The 16024-nt window shown below is 34.8% G+C and overlaps 1 protein-coding gene across 1 annotated transcript; it reads right to left on the bottom strand.

Moving 5' to 3' along the window:
• Positions 1-1440: 1440 nt before the first annotated feature.
• On the bottom strand, positions 1441-2046 carry LOC113693308 (uncharacterized). The gene has a single exon (XM_027211866.1). The coding sequence runs from the start codon at positions 2044-2046 to the stop codon at positions 1441-1443; it is 606 nt and encodes a 201-aa protein (XP_027067667.1).
• Positions 2047-16024: the final 13978 nt, after the last annotated feature.

Here is a 16024-nt window from a genome sequence, read left to right as displayed (position 1 = left end):
AAAAAGGTTATATGGACGTTCCTTTGGAGAATCTTCAAGTGATGTTACTACATGGAACACTTCGGATATGTTAGCCTCTTCTATCTCTCACATCATTTGAATATGTGATTTTTACTGTCAAGCCATCTTTTATTGATCTACCATGACCTAAAATGGTGGATTATTCATTAACAAAATTTCCTCGAAAAATAAGGTTAAATAATCAAACTAATAACTGTAAAGAAGCGCTTGTTAGGAGACAACCTTTTGTTTTTATGTATTTGATAGTATTTTGACTTTGTTTGGTTGTTTTCTATAGGTTTAGAACATTTTGCATGGAGAAGAATAAGGAAGAGCTCAAACTTTGCATTTGAAGAAGAGAAAAAAGAGAAGTTAATGCTCAGATGTGCATTCTTTAGTTTTTCATACGTATTTGCTTGATTGAGATTGCATTCTTTGCATGCATATGTGTTTTTATAGTTTAAGTGAGTTTTGAGGTGCAAGTGAACTTTGTCAAAGATTTGTGAAAATAGCTTGTTGGCGCAAAGAAACGTTTTCAAGAATTGGAAACAGGGGAGGAACAGCCGTTTCTATAACGCATTTTACATTCAAAAGGTTCCTAAACTGGTTACCAGAAAAAAAATTTGGAAATTTGGAAGATTACATTCTGCTTAGTAACCGGCCAAGGAAGCTAAGCCGGTTACTGGGCCGGTTAGTGGAAGAATTTTTTTCAAACATTTTCAGGAGACTTTCTGTTCAAGAGGCAGCCCTATAACTGTTCCGTGAAGCTGCCGCGGTTCCTGCTCGGATAGGCTTTAAAGCATTTGTTTCCAACATCCAAATTCATTTTGCGCCATTTTTTCTTTCGCATTTTCCTCCCACATTGCATGCACTTCTCTACTTGTCCACCTCCAACCTCTCTTTTTTTTTTTTTTGTCAAACATCATAAATTCATTTCATTTCATGAACTTGATATTACAAGATTGGATACATCAGAATTTTCCCCTTTGTAATCCTTTTGTGCACTCTCATGGAGCCACATGGGAAAACACTCTTCCCATTCAACATTTTATTTAGCTTTACTACAAATTTTGCTAAGCTATGTGCACAGCTATTTCCAGCTCTATGAACAAAAGAGAAAGTACATTGTTCAAACAAACATCTCATATTTGCAATGTCTTCAAGGACAGTAGCTATCCTGGTATGATGCTCCTTTTCCTTGTTGATCATGTCCACTACCTCCTTGCAGTCAGACTGGAATTCTACTTCCTTCCAATTTGCATCGCAGGCCATTTGCATTCCCATCTGAATTGCTGTTGTTTCCTGCACTTGTGGCTCGCTAGCTTTTAGTTCAGCTCTTGCCCATGCTTTCATCAGTTTTCCTTCTGCATTCCTAGCCACAGCACCTGTGCCTGTTCTCTCCATATTTTGTGAAAACGCAGCATCAGAATTTATCTTTATCTATCCTCTTGAGGGTGGCTTCCATTCCTCGCTTCTATTTGAGCTTGTTGTTTGTTGAATGAACTCTCCATCTATACCTTTTTGGGCTTCTATATACTCATTCCACTCTACCACAACTTTCTGTACTGACTTCCTTGGATCTGCATCCTTTTCATCAAAAGCTTTCCTGTTCCTCGTCTTCCATATTTGCCAGAGGATATTTACAGTTAGCGCTATATGCTCCTGTCCTTGTTCCCTCTTTTTTGCGCCTAATATCCCTTCCCACCATCTTACAAAATTGCTTCTCATATCCTTCAAACCATCCCATTGTATTGGTGCTAGTTTCCAAGTGGTTTCAGCAGTGTTGCAAAAAAACAGCATATGTTTGATTGTCTTCACCTCTTCCCCACAACTTCTACACATTGGACTGCCTTTACCTATTCTCCTGCTTATTTGTTCATTTACTGGCAGGCTGTGATGTAGACACCTCCAGATGAAATGTTTTAGTTTGTGTTTCATCTGTAAGGACCACACCCCTTTCCAGATTTTTGAGCTCTGTTGGTCATAGCTCGTACCCCCTCTATCCTCTTGCATCCTTTCCTTGTGCTGCTGCTGACTTGCTCTCATTGCTACATCATAGGCTGACTTCACAGTGAACACACCTGAATTGGTGTATCTCCAATACAATCTATCTTGGCAGCCTGTTATACTTAGTGGTATAGCCTTTATCTTCTGGATATCCTCTTCTATAAACCAACGATTTAGTGTTACTTGGTTCCATTCTCCATCTGTTATCAGTTCATCTACTTTCCTTATGGTGCACTGGTCCACCTCCAACCTCTCAAATCTTCACTTTAACTTGTTTTTCTTGCTTGATTCCACACGCAAATCACTCTAGAAGCTACTTTAATCCATCCGAATCCATGACAAATCATCCGAAAAATTCAAATTCAAGTTTAAGCTCAAGAAACCTTGAAGTTCAATTTCTCTCATCCGCACATTTTGGGGACTATTTCTTGAGAAATTTTTGAGGGATTTCACTCATTTTGCATCTCTTATCAATCATCTACAAGCTTGAGGCAAGATTTCTTCTTACAACTCTTCGTCTAGCAAGTTCCAACAACTGGGTTTCTTGAAGATTTTCTTAGTTGCGTATTTCTTTGTAATTCTCGCATGGGCTTTACTTCTAGGTTATTTTGGTGATTAATTGAACTTGTGGTGATGTCTCTAATATGAGCTTAATATATATTTACATTTTATTGAATTATTTTCAATATAAATTTGAAGAATGTCCCTTTGATGCCAATGATAGTGCTTGGATGATTTGATGGATTAGAATAATTCATTTGAGCATTATAGCATTGAGAGTTTAAGGAAATATGAAGGAGTTGCACATATTTACTAACTTGTTAATGTCTCATTTTTAGTCAATGAAGCTTATGAGATTTGTTGAGTTATAAATACATTTGAACTTCATTGCTTGCTTCACGTGATATGGTTATCATATTTTAATATTTTTTGGTGACACATATGGAGTAGATTCGGAATGAATTTGCAACTTGACCAATTATTTTAGTTTAACTTGGGAAAGTGTTTAGTTAGCAAATTTCTTTGGAGGAGTGTTTAATTATTTGGGGGTAAGGTTTTTCTTGTGTGTTTGATCAATGATAGAGTTGTGGTGGTATGTTTGTTTAATAAGAGTCATGTAAATATACAATGGACTATATATTGTATATATGGCTCTAATTTAGTTTTCTTCTTTTGTTCTTGGTCATCCGGAGAAATAATATAAAGTGTTCCTCTTACCCATTTTTCTTGCCACTTTGTAGGAGATGGTGAGATACAAGCAAGTGAATGGCAAAAGAAAGAGTGAACTTTCTTCGTATCGAGCGTCTTCACTCTTTCTTCCTATCGAGCGTCTAAACGACTTGTGGTTTAAGAATCATCAAGTGAAGAGGAAAGGCGACAACATAAACATGATCAAGAAGTGCCACTACCACCACCACTACCAAAAACTTGCAACCCTCTCAATGGGGATGATCTTCCTTGACTTTTCTCCATTTACTTGATGTTACTTACTTTGAAGTTTTAGCTAGTACTTTTTCTTTCCTTTTTATTTTATGTATGGTTAAGTTTTAATATTTTGGTCCTTTTTATGTGCATAGCAGATTAGTTGATTTCAATGTAGCTTGCGGGTTCATTTCCATGGATTTGAAATTACATTCTCACAAGGGAGTATATGTTCTTACCTTTCTTTTCCTCTTTCACATTGTGAACAATGTGAATTTTAAGTGTGAGAGAGGGACAATGTTAGGTCAAGTTTTTCTTACTTATGTGATGATGATAAATGTTTGGAATAGAGTTGGAAATGATGGAATTTGACTTGGAATTACTGTGCTGATATTTTTTTTTTTGATAATTGGGTTTGTTAGTAGGGAGTTTCACCCATTTACAAGGAGTTATAGAAATAGAGTACAACTCTAGTAGCAGAGACAAAATTACTCAACTATTGGGTGCAAGGATCAAAAACAGGTAATCAAAGATCAGTTTTTTCTTTTTTGACTTTGGTTCATTCAACTCATCTTTGATTTAAAGATAAAAATTATCTATTCATAAATTACTTATTAGCAGGATTTGATAACCTGCCTCTCCTTACTGTTTTGGTAATCACAATAGGCATTGCGACTACTTCCCTTGCCAATTAGATAATCCTAAACAATCTCTTAGAATTTAATATATCAACCGTATTAATTATTAAAAGGCCATCAAATCTACCCAACAAACTCAAATGTTCGATCCATTTAGATTAGATTATATATTCATGTGATACATATATTCGAGAGTTTCTATTACAATCAAATTACATCACTTGTCACAAATACCAAAATAATCAAATAATTATGGATTTGACGTTTTATATGGCAATAGATTATTTTGTCAAATCAAATAAGGGTCATTTATTTAATAAAAATAATCATCTCAAGAAAGCACAGCGAGTATATAAATACTCAAAAATAAATGAAACAATTCAATTAAATTAGATCTCACAATTGTTGTAGAACCAAAGTTTTGATTATTCTTCAACTAAAGAAAAAGTTTAGCCACTCTTCATGGTGGAGACACATCCCAGAAAAAATACTAGGTTTTGCTAGGAGAAAAAGAGAGAAAAGGAAAAGAAAGAAAAAACCAAAGGAAAAATGAGTCTTCCGTCTCCTTCAATTCTCTCGTGACTAATCTCTGCAAAAGGAACCAGACAAACATCCTTAGGGTACTTGCGGCTTTCCCAATTTCTAATAAGGAAAGGATTACCTTCCTATTAGACTCCTACTACTAAATAAAAACAAGTAGTTTTGCTCTAGAGGAATCAAGTTGGTACGGTAATTTCAACTATTTTCATGTTCCTTGAATATAGGTCTTTTCTCCAGCTGTCACTCTGCTCATCAATAAGTTCAGATACAAATTTCCCCGGCCAAAATCTTCTTACAGAGGGAGATGGTTTAAACTATATGGTTTAGGCAGCCATGGATCCAGATTATTTTTCCATATCTAATATGCCATCTAAGTCCCTGTTTCAAAAGTCCCCTACTCTCCCAAACTCCTCTCCAAACATACGAGGAACCAACACCCTTTTCTTCCCCAAGGAAATTTGATCTCGAGAAATATTTTACTTTCAGAACTCTAGCCACCAGAGACTCGTGTTGCTGAGTAAGACCCCATCCCTGTTTTGCCAAGAGTGCATAATTAAAACTGTAATGTTTTTAAACCCCACGCCTCCTTCCTCCTTGGAGTTAGTTACACATATTACCCGAATTTTTCTAGTAAATTTTCTTCAAATCTCCTTTTTGTCCACCAAAATTGTCTAACAATTCCTGTAATTTCCTTACATAATTGACGAGCGCGGGGTATGCATATAAAATTAGTTCATCAATAGTCAAGTTTTACATTTATAACATCCTAAAAACCTCACACCCAATTTTTCTGCAAGTATACAGGTCGTGAGCGAATATAGGATATTAAGGGTTGAATCCACAGGGAAGATTTTCAATTACCGGTGATTTTCAAACTCCTTTATTATTTAGACTATAAACATGAAGTAAAAGTAATTAAATTAATACTAGAAAACTCCTAGAGGTATGGAATTCCTTACTACTCTTGTCAATGAAGCTACCGATCAATCGAATGTTATTATCTTGGCTAGTTATGACGTAATTTCCTAATGTATGTGAAACCTACTCTTGTAATGAATCAACTATACTTGTAACTAAACTATACCTACTCTCGTGGTTATGAAATTAATTACAAGTTCATTTCTTCTATGAAATTACATGAAACAAGTCACTAAAGCCGCATAGGTGTACCTCTACTCTCGTGAGTGTACTCTCTAGGTTTATCACTTCCTTGAACTAGTGTTAAATTCTAATTCTCATTGCAAACTTAACACCTTTAGACAATGACAATTAATGGTTGGTTAATCATAATTAGAAAAGCAAAAGTGATAAATAACTTGCTCAAAATAATATCATTAAATAACAAAGTAAACATCACTAACAAGATATAGAAAGTTCATCCATACTCTAAGCATAAACATTAACTAAACATGAAAACAAGATCCAAACTTGTATTATAGTTAAACATAAACTCAAATACAAAAGAGAAAGTGATAGGAGAGAAGTCAACCTTGTCACATGAGCTTCAAACTCTCCATCTTTGCTCCTCAATCTTCATCCAAATCTAACTACAAATACAAGAAGGAAAACAACACTAACTAATCTATACTACCCTAACTAATGAACTAAGAAAAACTAGTGAAGACTACATTGTTGGAGTTTCTCTAGCCTTCCAAAGTTGTTCAGATGTTCTCCAAAGGCCTCTATATATAGAGGATTCAAGAGTCAAATGAGTTGTTTCTAGTTGTCATTTTTTGACTCGTGAAACTCTTATGAGTTGTCTTTCCAACTTTTCAACCTTTTCTTGATCAGATACAGCCGGAATTGATAGCTGGAATTGAGCTGGAAAGGTTGTGTGAAAGCAGGGCAAGTTGATGAGCAAGTTGCAGAAAACAGAAGAGAATACGCAACTTCGGAATATGTGACTTCAAGCCATGTATTTATGAAGTAGCGTTTTCACTTCTGTGCATTTGTAGCTCATGATATTGCAAAAATACCATAATGTATCAAAGCTAAAAAACTTTTCTTCTTTTGTTCTTGATTGCATTTCTTCTTTTGCACTTCATGTCTTCTTTAAAGTACTTCAAATCATCTAATTATCTTCTCAAGTCACTCCATTTGATGATTGAATCATTAAACCTACAAAAACATGAAATTTTTACCATTAAAACCCATAGAAATGCAATTTTTTTCCCTTAAACCATAAAATGCATATTTTCACTAAAATCCTTGTTCATTAGCTATAAAAGTAGTTAAAATACACTAAAACTAACTAATAAAACACACTAAAAATATGTAAAATATATACTTATCAATAATCCTTCAGGGTAGAAGGAAACAAGACATTACATACATAGGAATCGCTTGTACTACAGCTTTAATGAGGACTTCTTTACCTGCCAATACAGTGCTCTCTCTTTCCGGCACTAATGCTCTGTTTCAATTAAAGAGTGTTTGAAATATTTTTTTTATATACAAATTTATAGTAACACACTCTAAAAACAACCCCAAAAATACACACAATCTCAAATATAAATTATAAAAATCTTTTAAAAAATTCCTACCACATTTTTTCCTTCTACTCATTACCACCATCCACCACACACCACCACCTCCACCTCCAACTCCTCCCCTCGCTCCTGTCTCCTCCCTCTCCCTCTTCCTTCACCTCCTTCCTCCTTCTCTCTCTTCCACTTCCTCTTCCTCTTCCTCCTCTCCCCTCCTTTCCTTCTTCCTCCTCCCCTATTTTCCTTCCCTTCCCCTCCAGCCGACCCTTCTCCCACTCCCATGGTAGCTCCGGTCGCAACCAATAGGTATTGGTTACGATCAGAGGTTGTGACTAGAACCTCTGGTTGTGACCTCCTATCATGACTAGATCTCCAAGGAGCTACCATGGGATGAGGAAGGGGGACGATTGGGGAGAAGGGAAGGAAAGGGATGGAAGGAAGGAGGAAGAGAAAGAGAGCAAGGGCCGGATAAGAGACGAAGAGGGAATGGGTGGTAGTGGTGTCATTTTTTATTTTTAAAAATATTTCAAAAAACTTATTAATTCTAAAAACACCTCAAAATACGATAAACCATCTCCAAAAACACCTTCATAAAACAACTCTAAAAGCCCTTAACAACTTACAATAAAAGTTTTTTTCATATACTATTATAGTAAAATTAGGAAAAATACCTCCAAAAACATTTAATCCATATGAAGTTTATAGGGAATAGGGTAGGTACAGTTGGCCTTAGATACAATTAGTGCATTCGTTGTATTTTTTTTTCATGATTTGATATACATCATAATTTAGTTATATTTTATGATTTGGTGTACACTCTTATAATTTTTATTGTACATCATCAAATATAATAAATTTATGTAAGTGTACACTAAATTATGTAAAAAATACAATAACCATACCAATCACACTTAGAGCCAATCATACCAGCCCCAAATCTAGTTTTCCATATATCGTTTCTTTTATGAAGGAAAAAATTTCATGCCTTGATCTCCCTACTAAACACAGTAGGCCCAAGTACTTTCTATCAGGGCTGGCCATTTGCACACCAAGAATCTAGTTTAAATATTCTGCAAAATCGAAGGGAATGATAGCACAAAAGTACATTGAGGATCTAGCAATTTGTAGTTTAATTGGTAAGAACATTAGCTAGTTGACCACCGTAATATTATTGGTTCAACACTTAAACCCTTCTTTTCCTCTTCCTCCTTCTAAGGCTTAGACCCTTCCTTAGACCCCCAAAAAAAAAGTAACTAAAAGGACCAAATAGCATTCTCAGATCTCAAAGTAAGGGTGGCCAATTCTCGACATGACTCAAAAATGTGACTTGAACTTAACATGAAATTAGCATATATAAATTTATTCTTTATGAGTTGGGTCAAAATTAGGTCAAATCTGAATAATTTGCCAAGCAAATAGGACCAAATTAGGTCAACCATGAGTTGACCCGTTTAACATGTTTGATGTGTAAGTTTATAATTTGCTAAATAAATTGGGGGTGCAAAGTAAATAAAAAAATAACCAAGACTATCAATTAGTTTTATGGGAATGCAATCATGAATATTATGTGAAAAATAAGAGATTTTGTTTGTAAAATTGTCACACTTTAGTTTTTGTTGATATTTTTTTGTAGAAAAAGGAAAAATCAAAAAATTATTACAAGCAATATTCCTAATGTAAGCTTATGTTTTGTCCAAAATAAAGTCCATTTCCAACTCCTACAAAAACAACAAAAAAGATGCAAGTAAAGGGGACAAATAACTCATTTAAGCACTAAGTAGCATTTAGAACTAATTCTAACCAAAATGGACCAACTTCTTCTTATAATATTGAAAAAAGTGACTAAAAATAATATAAAATGTCATCCAAATATAACACAAAATAGTCACTTATCAAATATATACTAAGGGTGCATTTGATGAAATTGAAATCTAAAAACTGAAGTCTGAAATCTAAAATCTGAAGTCTGAATCTATTAAGTTACTGAATTGTTAAGTATTAAATCTAATACATATGAGTGCATATCACATTCAGTGATAAGTAAATGCCTTATCACTTAATTTTGGGAATAAGTTTTGCCTAAAAAATTCAGTATCACTTAATTAATTCAGATATTACAATTTTTTGTTATCAAACGGTCTGAATGTCTTAAGATATGATTCCATTAAGTTTAAATGCTGAATTGGGTTATCAAGCGGGGCCTAAATCTAGGATTGGGCTACAATTTTCACTGTTTTTATGGAATTCCATTGTAGAAAAATCCACCTACTGCCAAGATGAGAAGCCAAGAAAAATGAAAAGAGAAAATTAAGCAAATAAGTTATTCAAGTCAGGTTCTAAAGTTGGTCCTATAGTCAAAAGAGGGTTTATAGATTTTTTTCCTGCTATTATGTTCAGTATTTGAATCGAATCTTGAGTATTGCAATTAAGGGTAGAAAGGGTGTGAGGAGGGGTAGGAGGTTAAAAAAAGATTAAAAAAAAGTTGGGTTCGAGTAACCTACGAAATTAATGTTAGGGTTTATTTAATTTTTCGAATCATGTTAGGGTTTACATAATATTTAGGATACTGTCAAGACCTGAGCTATTGAGGGCTAAGAATCAGAAAGATTTGATGAATTCTGAGGGAGAATTTCTAAGTGAGGCAGGATTGGAGAAGAAGAATTAAGAGAGAGAGGGAGAATGTAGTGAGAGGAAAGAGAGCAAGAGTAAGTGGAAAGAAGAATCTATTATTCCATTTCTTGCTTCATTCCGTTACTTTGCATCCCCATTCATAGATCCTTTCTAACTGTTTTTGGGGAATAACTGTCATTTTACTAAGACGGCAATGTTTAACTAAGTAATTCCCCTGGAATTGTTATTATAAATGCAAAATGCAAAACAATTCATTAAAGCAACAATTCTAATTTTTTAAGCTCCTGACATTCCCTTCCTCATAAGAACCAACTTGTCCTCAAGCTTAAAAGGTAGGAACTGCTAATCTATGAAAGTTTTGTTATCCCACGATGATTCATCTTCAGACAAATGCTCCATTTAATCGAATATTGGATGACAGGTTGAGCATTGCATAGAATAACTCTCCTTTTTACCATATTCTCAGGCTTTAAAAGGCTTTGATCATGAGAATCCAACTCGGCTAGTATAGGTTCAATGCTATCAGCAACTCTAATCTTCCTTTTCAATAGTGATACATGAAACACTAGATGTATTCTAGCTCCATTAGGCATTTTGAGTTTGTATGCCGCGAGACCAATTTTTTCCAATATCTGAAAAGGACTAAAGTATTTTGCTGATAGTTGTAAGCTTTTCCTAATGGCCACTAATTGCAGCTTATATGGCTGCGACTTGAGGAAAACCCAACACCTAACTTGGAATTTCCTCTCAGATTTATGCTTATTAGTATAACACTTCATGCGGATTTGAGCCTTAACCAGATTCTCCTTGATGTTAGCTAACATTTGAAGCCTTTCTTGCACCAATTAAGTAGCAGTAGGAACTAAAGAATCATGGAATGGTACTAGGGGAATATGAACTAGTTTAACCATATAGGTAGGGGTGTCAATGGGTCGGGTTTGGACCCGGATCTGACAAATTTTTCCGAGTTTAGGTTGAAAAATAATTCCGAACCCAGATTCGGACCCATTTACTCTAACAAAAAAAGGGGTCAGATACGGAATATAGAATTTCGACCCGTATTCGACCCAGATCCGAATAATATATTAATAATTATAAAATATAAATATTTCTAAATACATTCGTTTACCAAATTAACAATTTAGTAATGATTTTGTACATTGATTTGTGGTTAGTTTTGGATTGACTATTGCGAGTTATTTGTGATTGAGTTTTGTAATTTGATTTGTTTAAGCTTGGAGATTGGATTTGTAATTGGTTTTGGATTTAATTTTGAAATATTTAAATTTAGACCTTTTAGAACAGGATTCGACCCGGATCCACCTCGGACCCGTCAAACCTAGTTTCGAAACTCTAAGATCAAGACCCATTGGGTATACGGATCGGATCCGGGTCTACTACATGAAAACAGGTCCGGGTCTAAAATTTTCAATTCCAGCCAGAACCCGACCCGTTGATACCCCTACATATAGGCTCTCAGAAGAAGTTATTCGTAGGCTAGTAGCAAAATTTGTATTGTACCAGAATTCTGCTATAGCTAGTTACTCACTATACTTACATCTGAGATAATTTTCTAAGCACTGGCTCACTCTCTCACTTTGACCATCTGATTGAGAGTGTTATGCTGAACTATAGCAGAGACCAATACCCAGTGTCTTGAATAATTCCTGCTAGAAATTACTAATAAATACCATATCTCTGTCAATATGATTGTTTCAAGCAAACTATGTAATCTATGCACATTAACAATGAATAATTGGGCCACTTATTTGGCAGAGAAGGAATAAGTAAGTTTCATGAAGTGGCTGAACTTGGTGAAGTGATTCACTGCTACAAGTATTATATCAAATCCTTGGGATGATGGCAACTATTCAATGAAATCCATAGTCAAGTGTGTCCATGCTTGCTGAGTAACAGGAATTGGTTGTAATAAGCCAAGATAGGGAACATTTTCACTCTTGTTTTGCTGCTAAACATCACAAGATTTGAAAAACTGTAGAACTTGTTTCTTCATATCAGGCTAGAAGAATAGTGATTTTACTTTCTGCAAGCACTCTCATTGTCTTGAATGGCCTCCTACAGCTGAGTCATGCAATGCTATGATCAGTTTACTTCTTATGTTATTGGCAGATCCCATGTATCGTTTATCCTTGAATTTTAGCATTTGATTAATCAGGATTAGATGTAGGATCTAGCAGTATCTGAGTCATAGTGTCTTGTGCAAAAATATCTCTATCATAACTCTCCAAGATTTCTTGCATCCAAGCTGGTTCAACAGCAGAGATGGCACAAATATTACTCAATTCCACCTTAGAGTCTTCCAATATGTCAGTCATTCTTTTTTTATACAATGCATTATCAATACCATTATCAGATCCTTTCTTATACTGGATCTCATAATCCAATCCTACGGCTTAGTAAGCCATTGATGCTGCAAGAAATGTACAAGTCTTTGCTCCAATAGATATTTAAGGGCCTGATGGTCTGTTTTAATGATAAAGTGATGCCCTATTAGGTAATGCTTCCATTTAGTTACTGCCATTACTAAGGCAACTCTTTCTCATAAACTGACATTCCCAGATTCTGCTGGGACAAGGCCTTGCTAAGATATGCTATTAGATGGCCTTTTGCATTAGAACTACTTCTATACCAAGTCAACAAGCATCAATTTCAATTATAAAAGAAATTTCAAAGTTGGGCATTCTCAAAACAGGTGCAATGTTCATAACAGTTTTCAGTTCCTCAAAAGCTATGTGAGCATGGTGATTCCAATCGAAGCCATTCTTTTTGAGTAACTGAGTTAGAGGTTTATATATGATGCAATAACCTTTTATAAACCTGCTATAGTAGCCAGTTAGCCCTAGAAATCCTCTCAGTTCCTTAATTGTTTTAGGAGTTGGCCAAGATAAGGCACACTCAATTTTGGACCGGTCCATACTTATACCTGATTCTGAGATCACATGACCTAAGTACTCAACTAATGTTTGAGCAAAAGAGCATTTAGACCTCTTGCAGTAGAGATGGTTTTCTGCTAATATTTTTAACATAGTTTGGAGGTGCTGCATATGCAATTCTAATGTAGGACTGTATACCAGAATATCATCAAAGAAAACCAATACAAATTTTCTCAAATATAGCTGGAATATTTGATTCATTAGAGCTTGGAAAGTGGTTGGAGCATTTGTCAATCCAAATGGCATCACCGAGAATTCAAAGTGTCATGTTCTATTTGAAAAGCAGTTTTATGCACATCAACTGCCATAACTCTTGGTTGATTATTACCAGCTCTTAGATCTAACTTTGATAGATATCTAGTTCCATGCAATTCAATCAGTAATTCATCAATGTTAGCAATTGGAAATCTATCCTTCACAGTTAGTTCATTGAGTTTTCTATGATCCACACATAACCTCTATGAAGTATCCTTCTTTTTGACTAGCAACATTGGGGAAGCAAATGGGCTACTACTATGCCTAATAATTCTATTTGTAAGCATTTCAATCACCAGCTTCTCTATTTTAGATTTATGAGAGTGAGAATACCTATAAGGTTTGAGTATGAAGGGTTTTGAATAGGTTTGAGGATGGTCTAATGGGCTAAAGACCTTTCTAGAGGTAATTCTTTTGGAGTATCAAACACCTGAGGAAATTATTGTAATATCAGATCAACTGCTTCCGGAATATCTTTCATCTCTACTGTAGTTTTCTTCAATTGTATAGATGCACATCTCTACTGTTTCTCCTGTATAAAGGTTGTGAGATCTTTGCCTCTGACAAGTTCCATCATAAGCTGATTAATGAATCCTTGGAGATGCAACAGTTCTCCTTCATGACTGAGAGCAATACTAAGTTCATGAAAATCAAAAGTTATAAGACTAAAATGACACTTCCAATCCACACCAAGTATAATACCCCAACCTCCAAGTTCCATGATTTTTAAATCAAACTGAAAATGATGGTCCCGGATTAGCCATGACACCTTGGGGAATATTGATAAGTGAATATTTAATGTATATTTTGTACAAAATTGGTATGAACTTTTGGTATGTTTTGAGAAGATTAAAGCCATATTTGAACTCTTTTGGTGATAATTGATTAAATATTGTTTAAGTGTTTAAAATTTGATAAATGAGTGGATTAATGTGTTAATTTTGTGAAAATATGAAGGATATGGATATATGGAATTCATGCGCGTGATGAAGGAATTGTAAGAATCGTCCTAAGGATAAAGTACAAGAGAAACTAGGAACAAAAATGAAGGAAAAAGGAAAGAAGTGAAAAATTGAAAATTTAATGGCACGGATCCGAGCTCGGATCCGTGAGAGCAAAGAGGGATCCGAGCCCTCGTCTGTACTTCTGGAGGAGTATATCCGAGGTCAGACAATCCGACCTCGGATCCAGCATGGGAAGTCCTCGGATCCTGAAGATCTGAGCTCGGATCCAGTTTTACCCCTCGGATCCGAGTCTCGGATCTGTCTCTCTTTTCAGCAAGTGGCACAGCCATTTTTCTTTACCTTTCTCACAACTTTTTCAACTATTTTGAGGGACAGAAATCGGTGGCACATGCTTCTGCAACAAAAGAGAAGACCAAATGAGTTGTAGACAAAAGGAAACATCATATCTTTGACTTCTTTTTACAAAATCTGAGTGGAGGAAATTATGAAGTGAGAAGAATAGACTTTCTACCACCTTTTATGCAGAAACAGAGGGGGGAAGCCAGAACAACCATACATAGCTAGTTTTCCTTCTTGTAACAACTTTCTCTCTAGCTAAGGGTTCTTGAAGAAGCATTTGGAGTTTTCACTTGTAATCATATTGTACAAGAGTATAGCAGAAATTGGAGAGTTTCACCTTCAATTGGCTAAGTTTTCTTTTATCTTTTTTGTACTTGTATTTTATGATATTTTGCATTAATAAACTTGTGAGTTTGATTGTTAAATCATTCATGAGTGGCTAATTTTCTTTATCTAGGGAGTAGATGAAACTTATGGCTAAATAATATGAATTGAATGTGATTTACACTTGTTATATCTTGTATTAACTTGTTTACTTGTGTAGCTGTGATTACTTGTTATTGATTGATCACCAATAGCATGTTTATAGTTGTTATTGTTCAATGAGAATTGGTAGTAACAATGGAAACACATGAGTAGAGCTTGAGTTGTATGTTCATGAAAATAGAGATACACTTAAGTGGATTCTTTAGCATTTCATGAAAGAAAACAGAGTAGAATTAGTATTTCACCATAAAAATAGGGAAAACTATATTGCTCTAGGCCATTTCATCATGAAAATGAGACTTGGTAATTTTGAAAATGAATCTCCGGTTAAACAAATAATAACAAGAGATAAATCCATTCATTTGTGTTGTTTATGTCATAAGTGGAATTTACATCCCTAGATTCTTCCTTGAGTGAAAGTTCTCCATTTGCAATTAACATTTGTTAAACTAGATTTGTATATCAGATTTGTAGATTATAGCAATATCCTTTCTCTGCTCAAATTCATTCAATAGTCTAAATAATAGAGAAAATAAGGACCTAATAATTGGTTAAATTGCTCCTCATGGGATCGAATTGATACACACCTTGTATTACAATTTCGACCTGTATACTTGCACTCCAACGGGTGTAAAATCAGATTTAAACTTGCATTGATATAAAAGTCTCGTCAAATTTTTGGCGCCGTTGTCGGGGAGCGGCAATATTAGGGCCTAATCATCTCTATTAATTTAGATATTTTCATTGTTTTTATTCAACTTGTTTATAGTTGATTTTAATAATAAAAACTGTAAAATTTCTCTTGTTTTTATTTGTAGTGTATGCACCGATCAAATCGAGAAGTTGCACATTTCGATCCTGAAATTGAAAGAACATTACGGAGACAAAGGAGGAATACACTACATCAAGAGGAACAAGAGGTTTGGCAGCCGATAGAATAAATCTCGATAGAATTACCATTTGAGAAAAAAATGGCAGAAAACGACTCAAATAGGCGAATTCTACGAGATTTTACTTTACCGAGAACACAAGGTTCTCAAACTAGCATTGTAAGGCCAACGGTAAACGCTAATAACTTTGAGATAAAACCATCACTAATTCAAATGGTACAACAATCTCAATATGGAGGTAATGCTACCGAAAATCCAAATTCTCACTTGTCAACATTTCTTGAAATCTGTGATACAATTAAGTTTAATGGAGTTAGTGATGATGTAATTAAATTTCGATTGTTTCCATTTTCACTAAGGGACAAGGCCAAGGCTTTTCTAAATAAATTCTTTCCACCTGGAAAAACTGCT

Source organism: Coffea arabica, chromosome 1e (genome assembly GCF_036785885.1).
Source record: "Coffea arabica cultivar ET-39 chromosome 1e, Coffea Arabica ET-39 HiFi, whole genome shotgun sequence".
Taxonomy (NCBI): Eukaryota; Viridiplantae; Streptophyta; class Magnoliopsida; order Gentianales; family Rubiaceae; genus Coffea; species Coffea arabica.
Note: the sequence above shows the minus strand (reverse complement) of the source record. Positions and strands in the feature narration are given on the sequence as shown.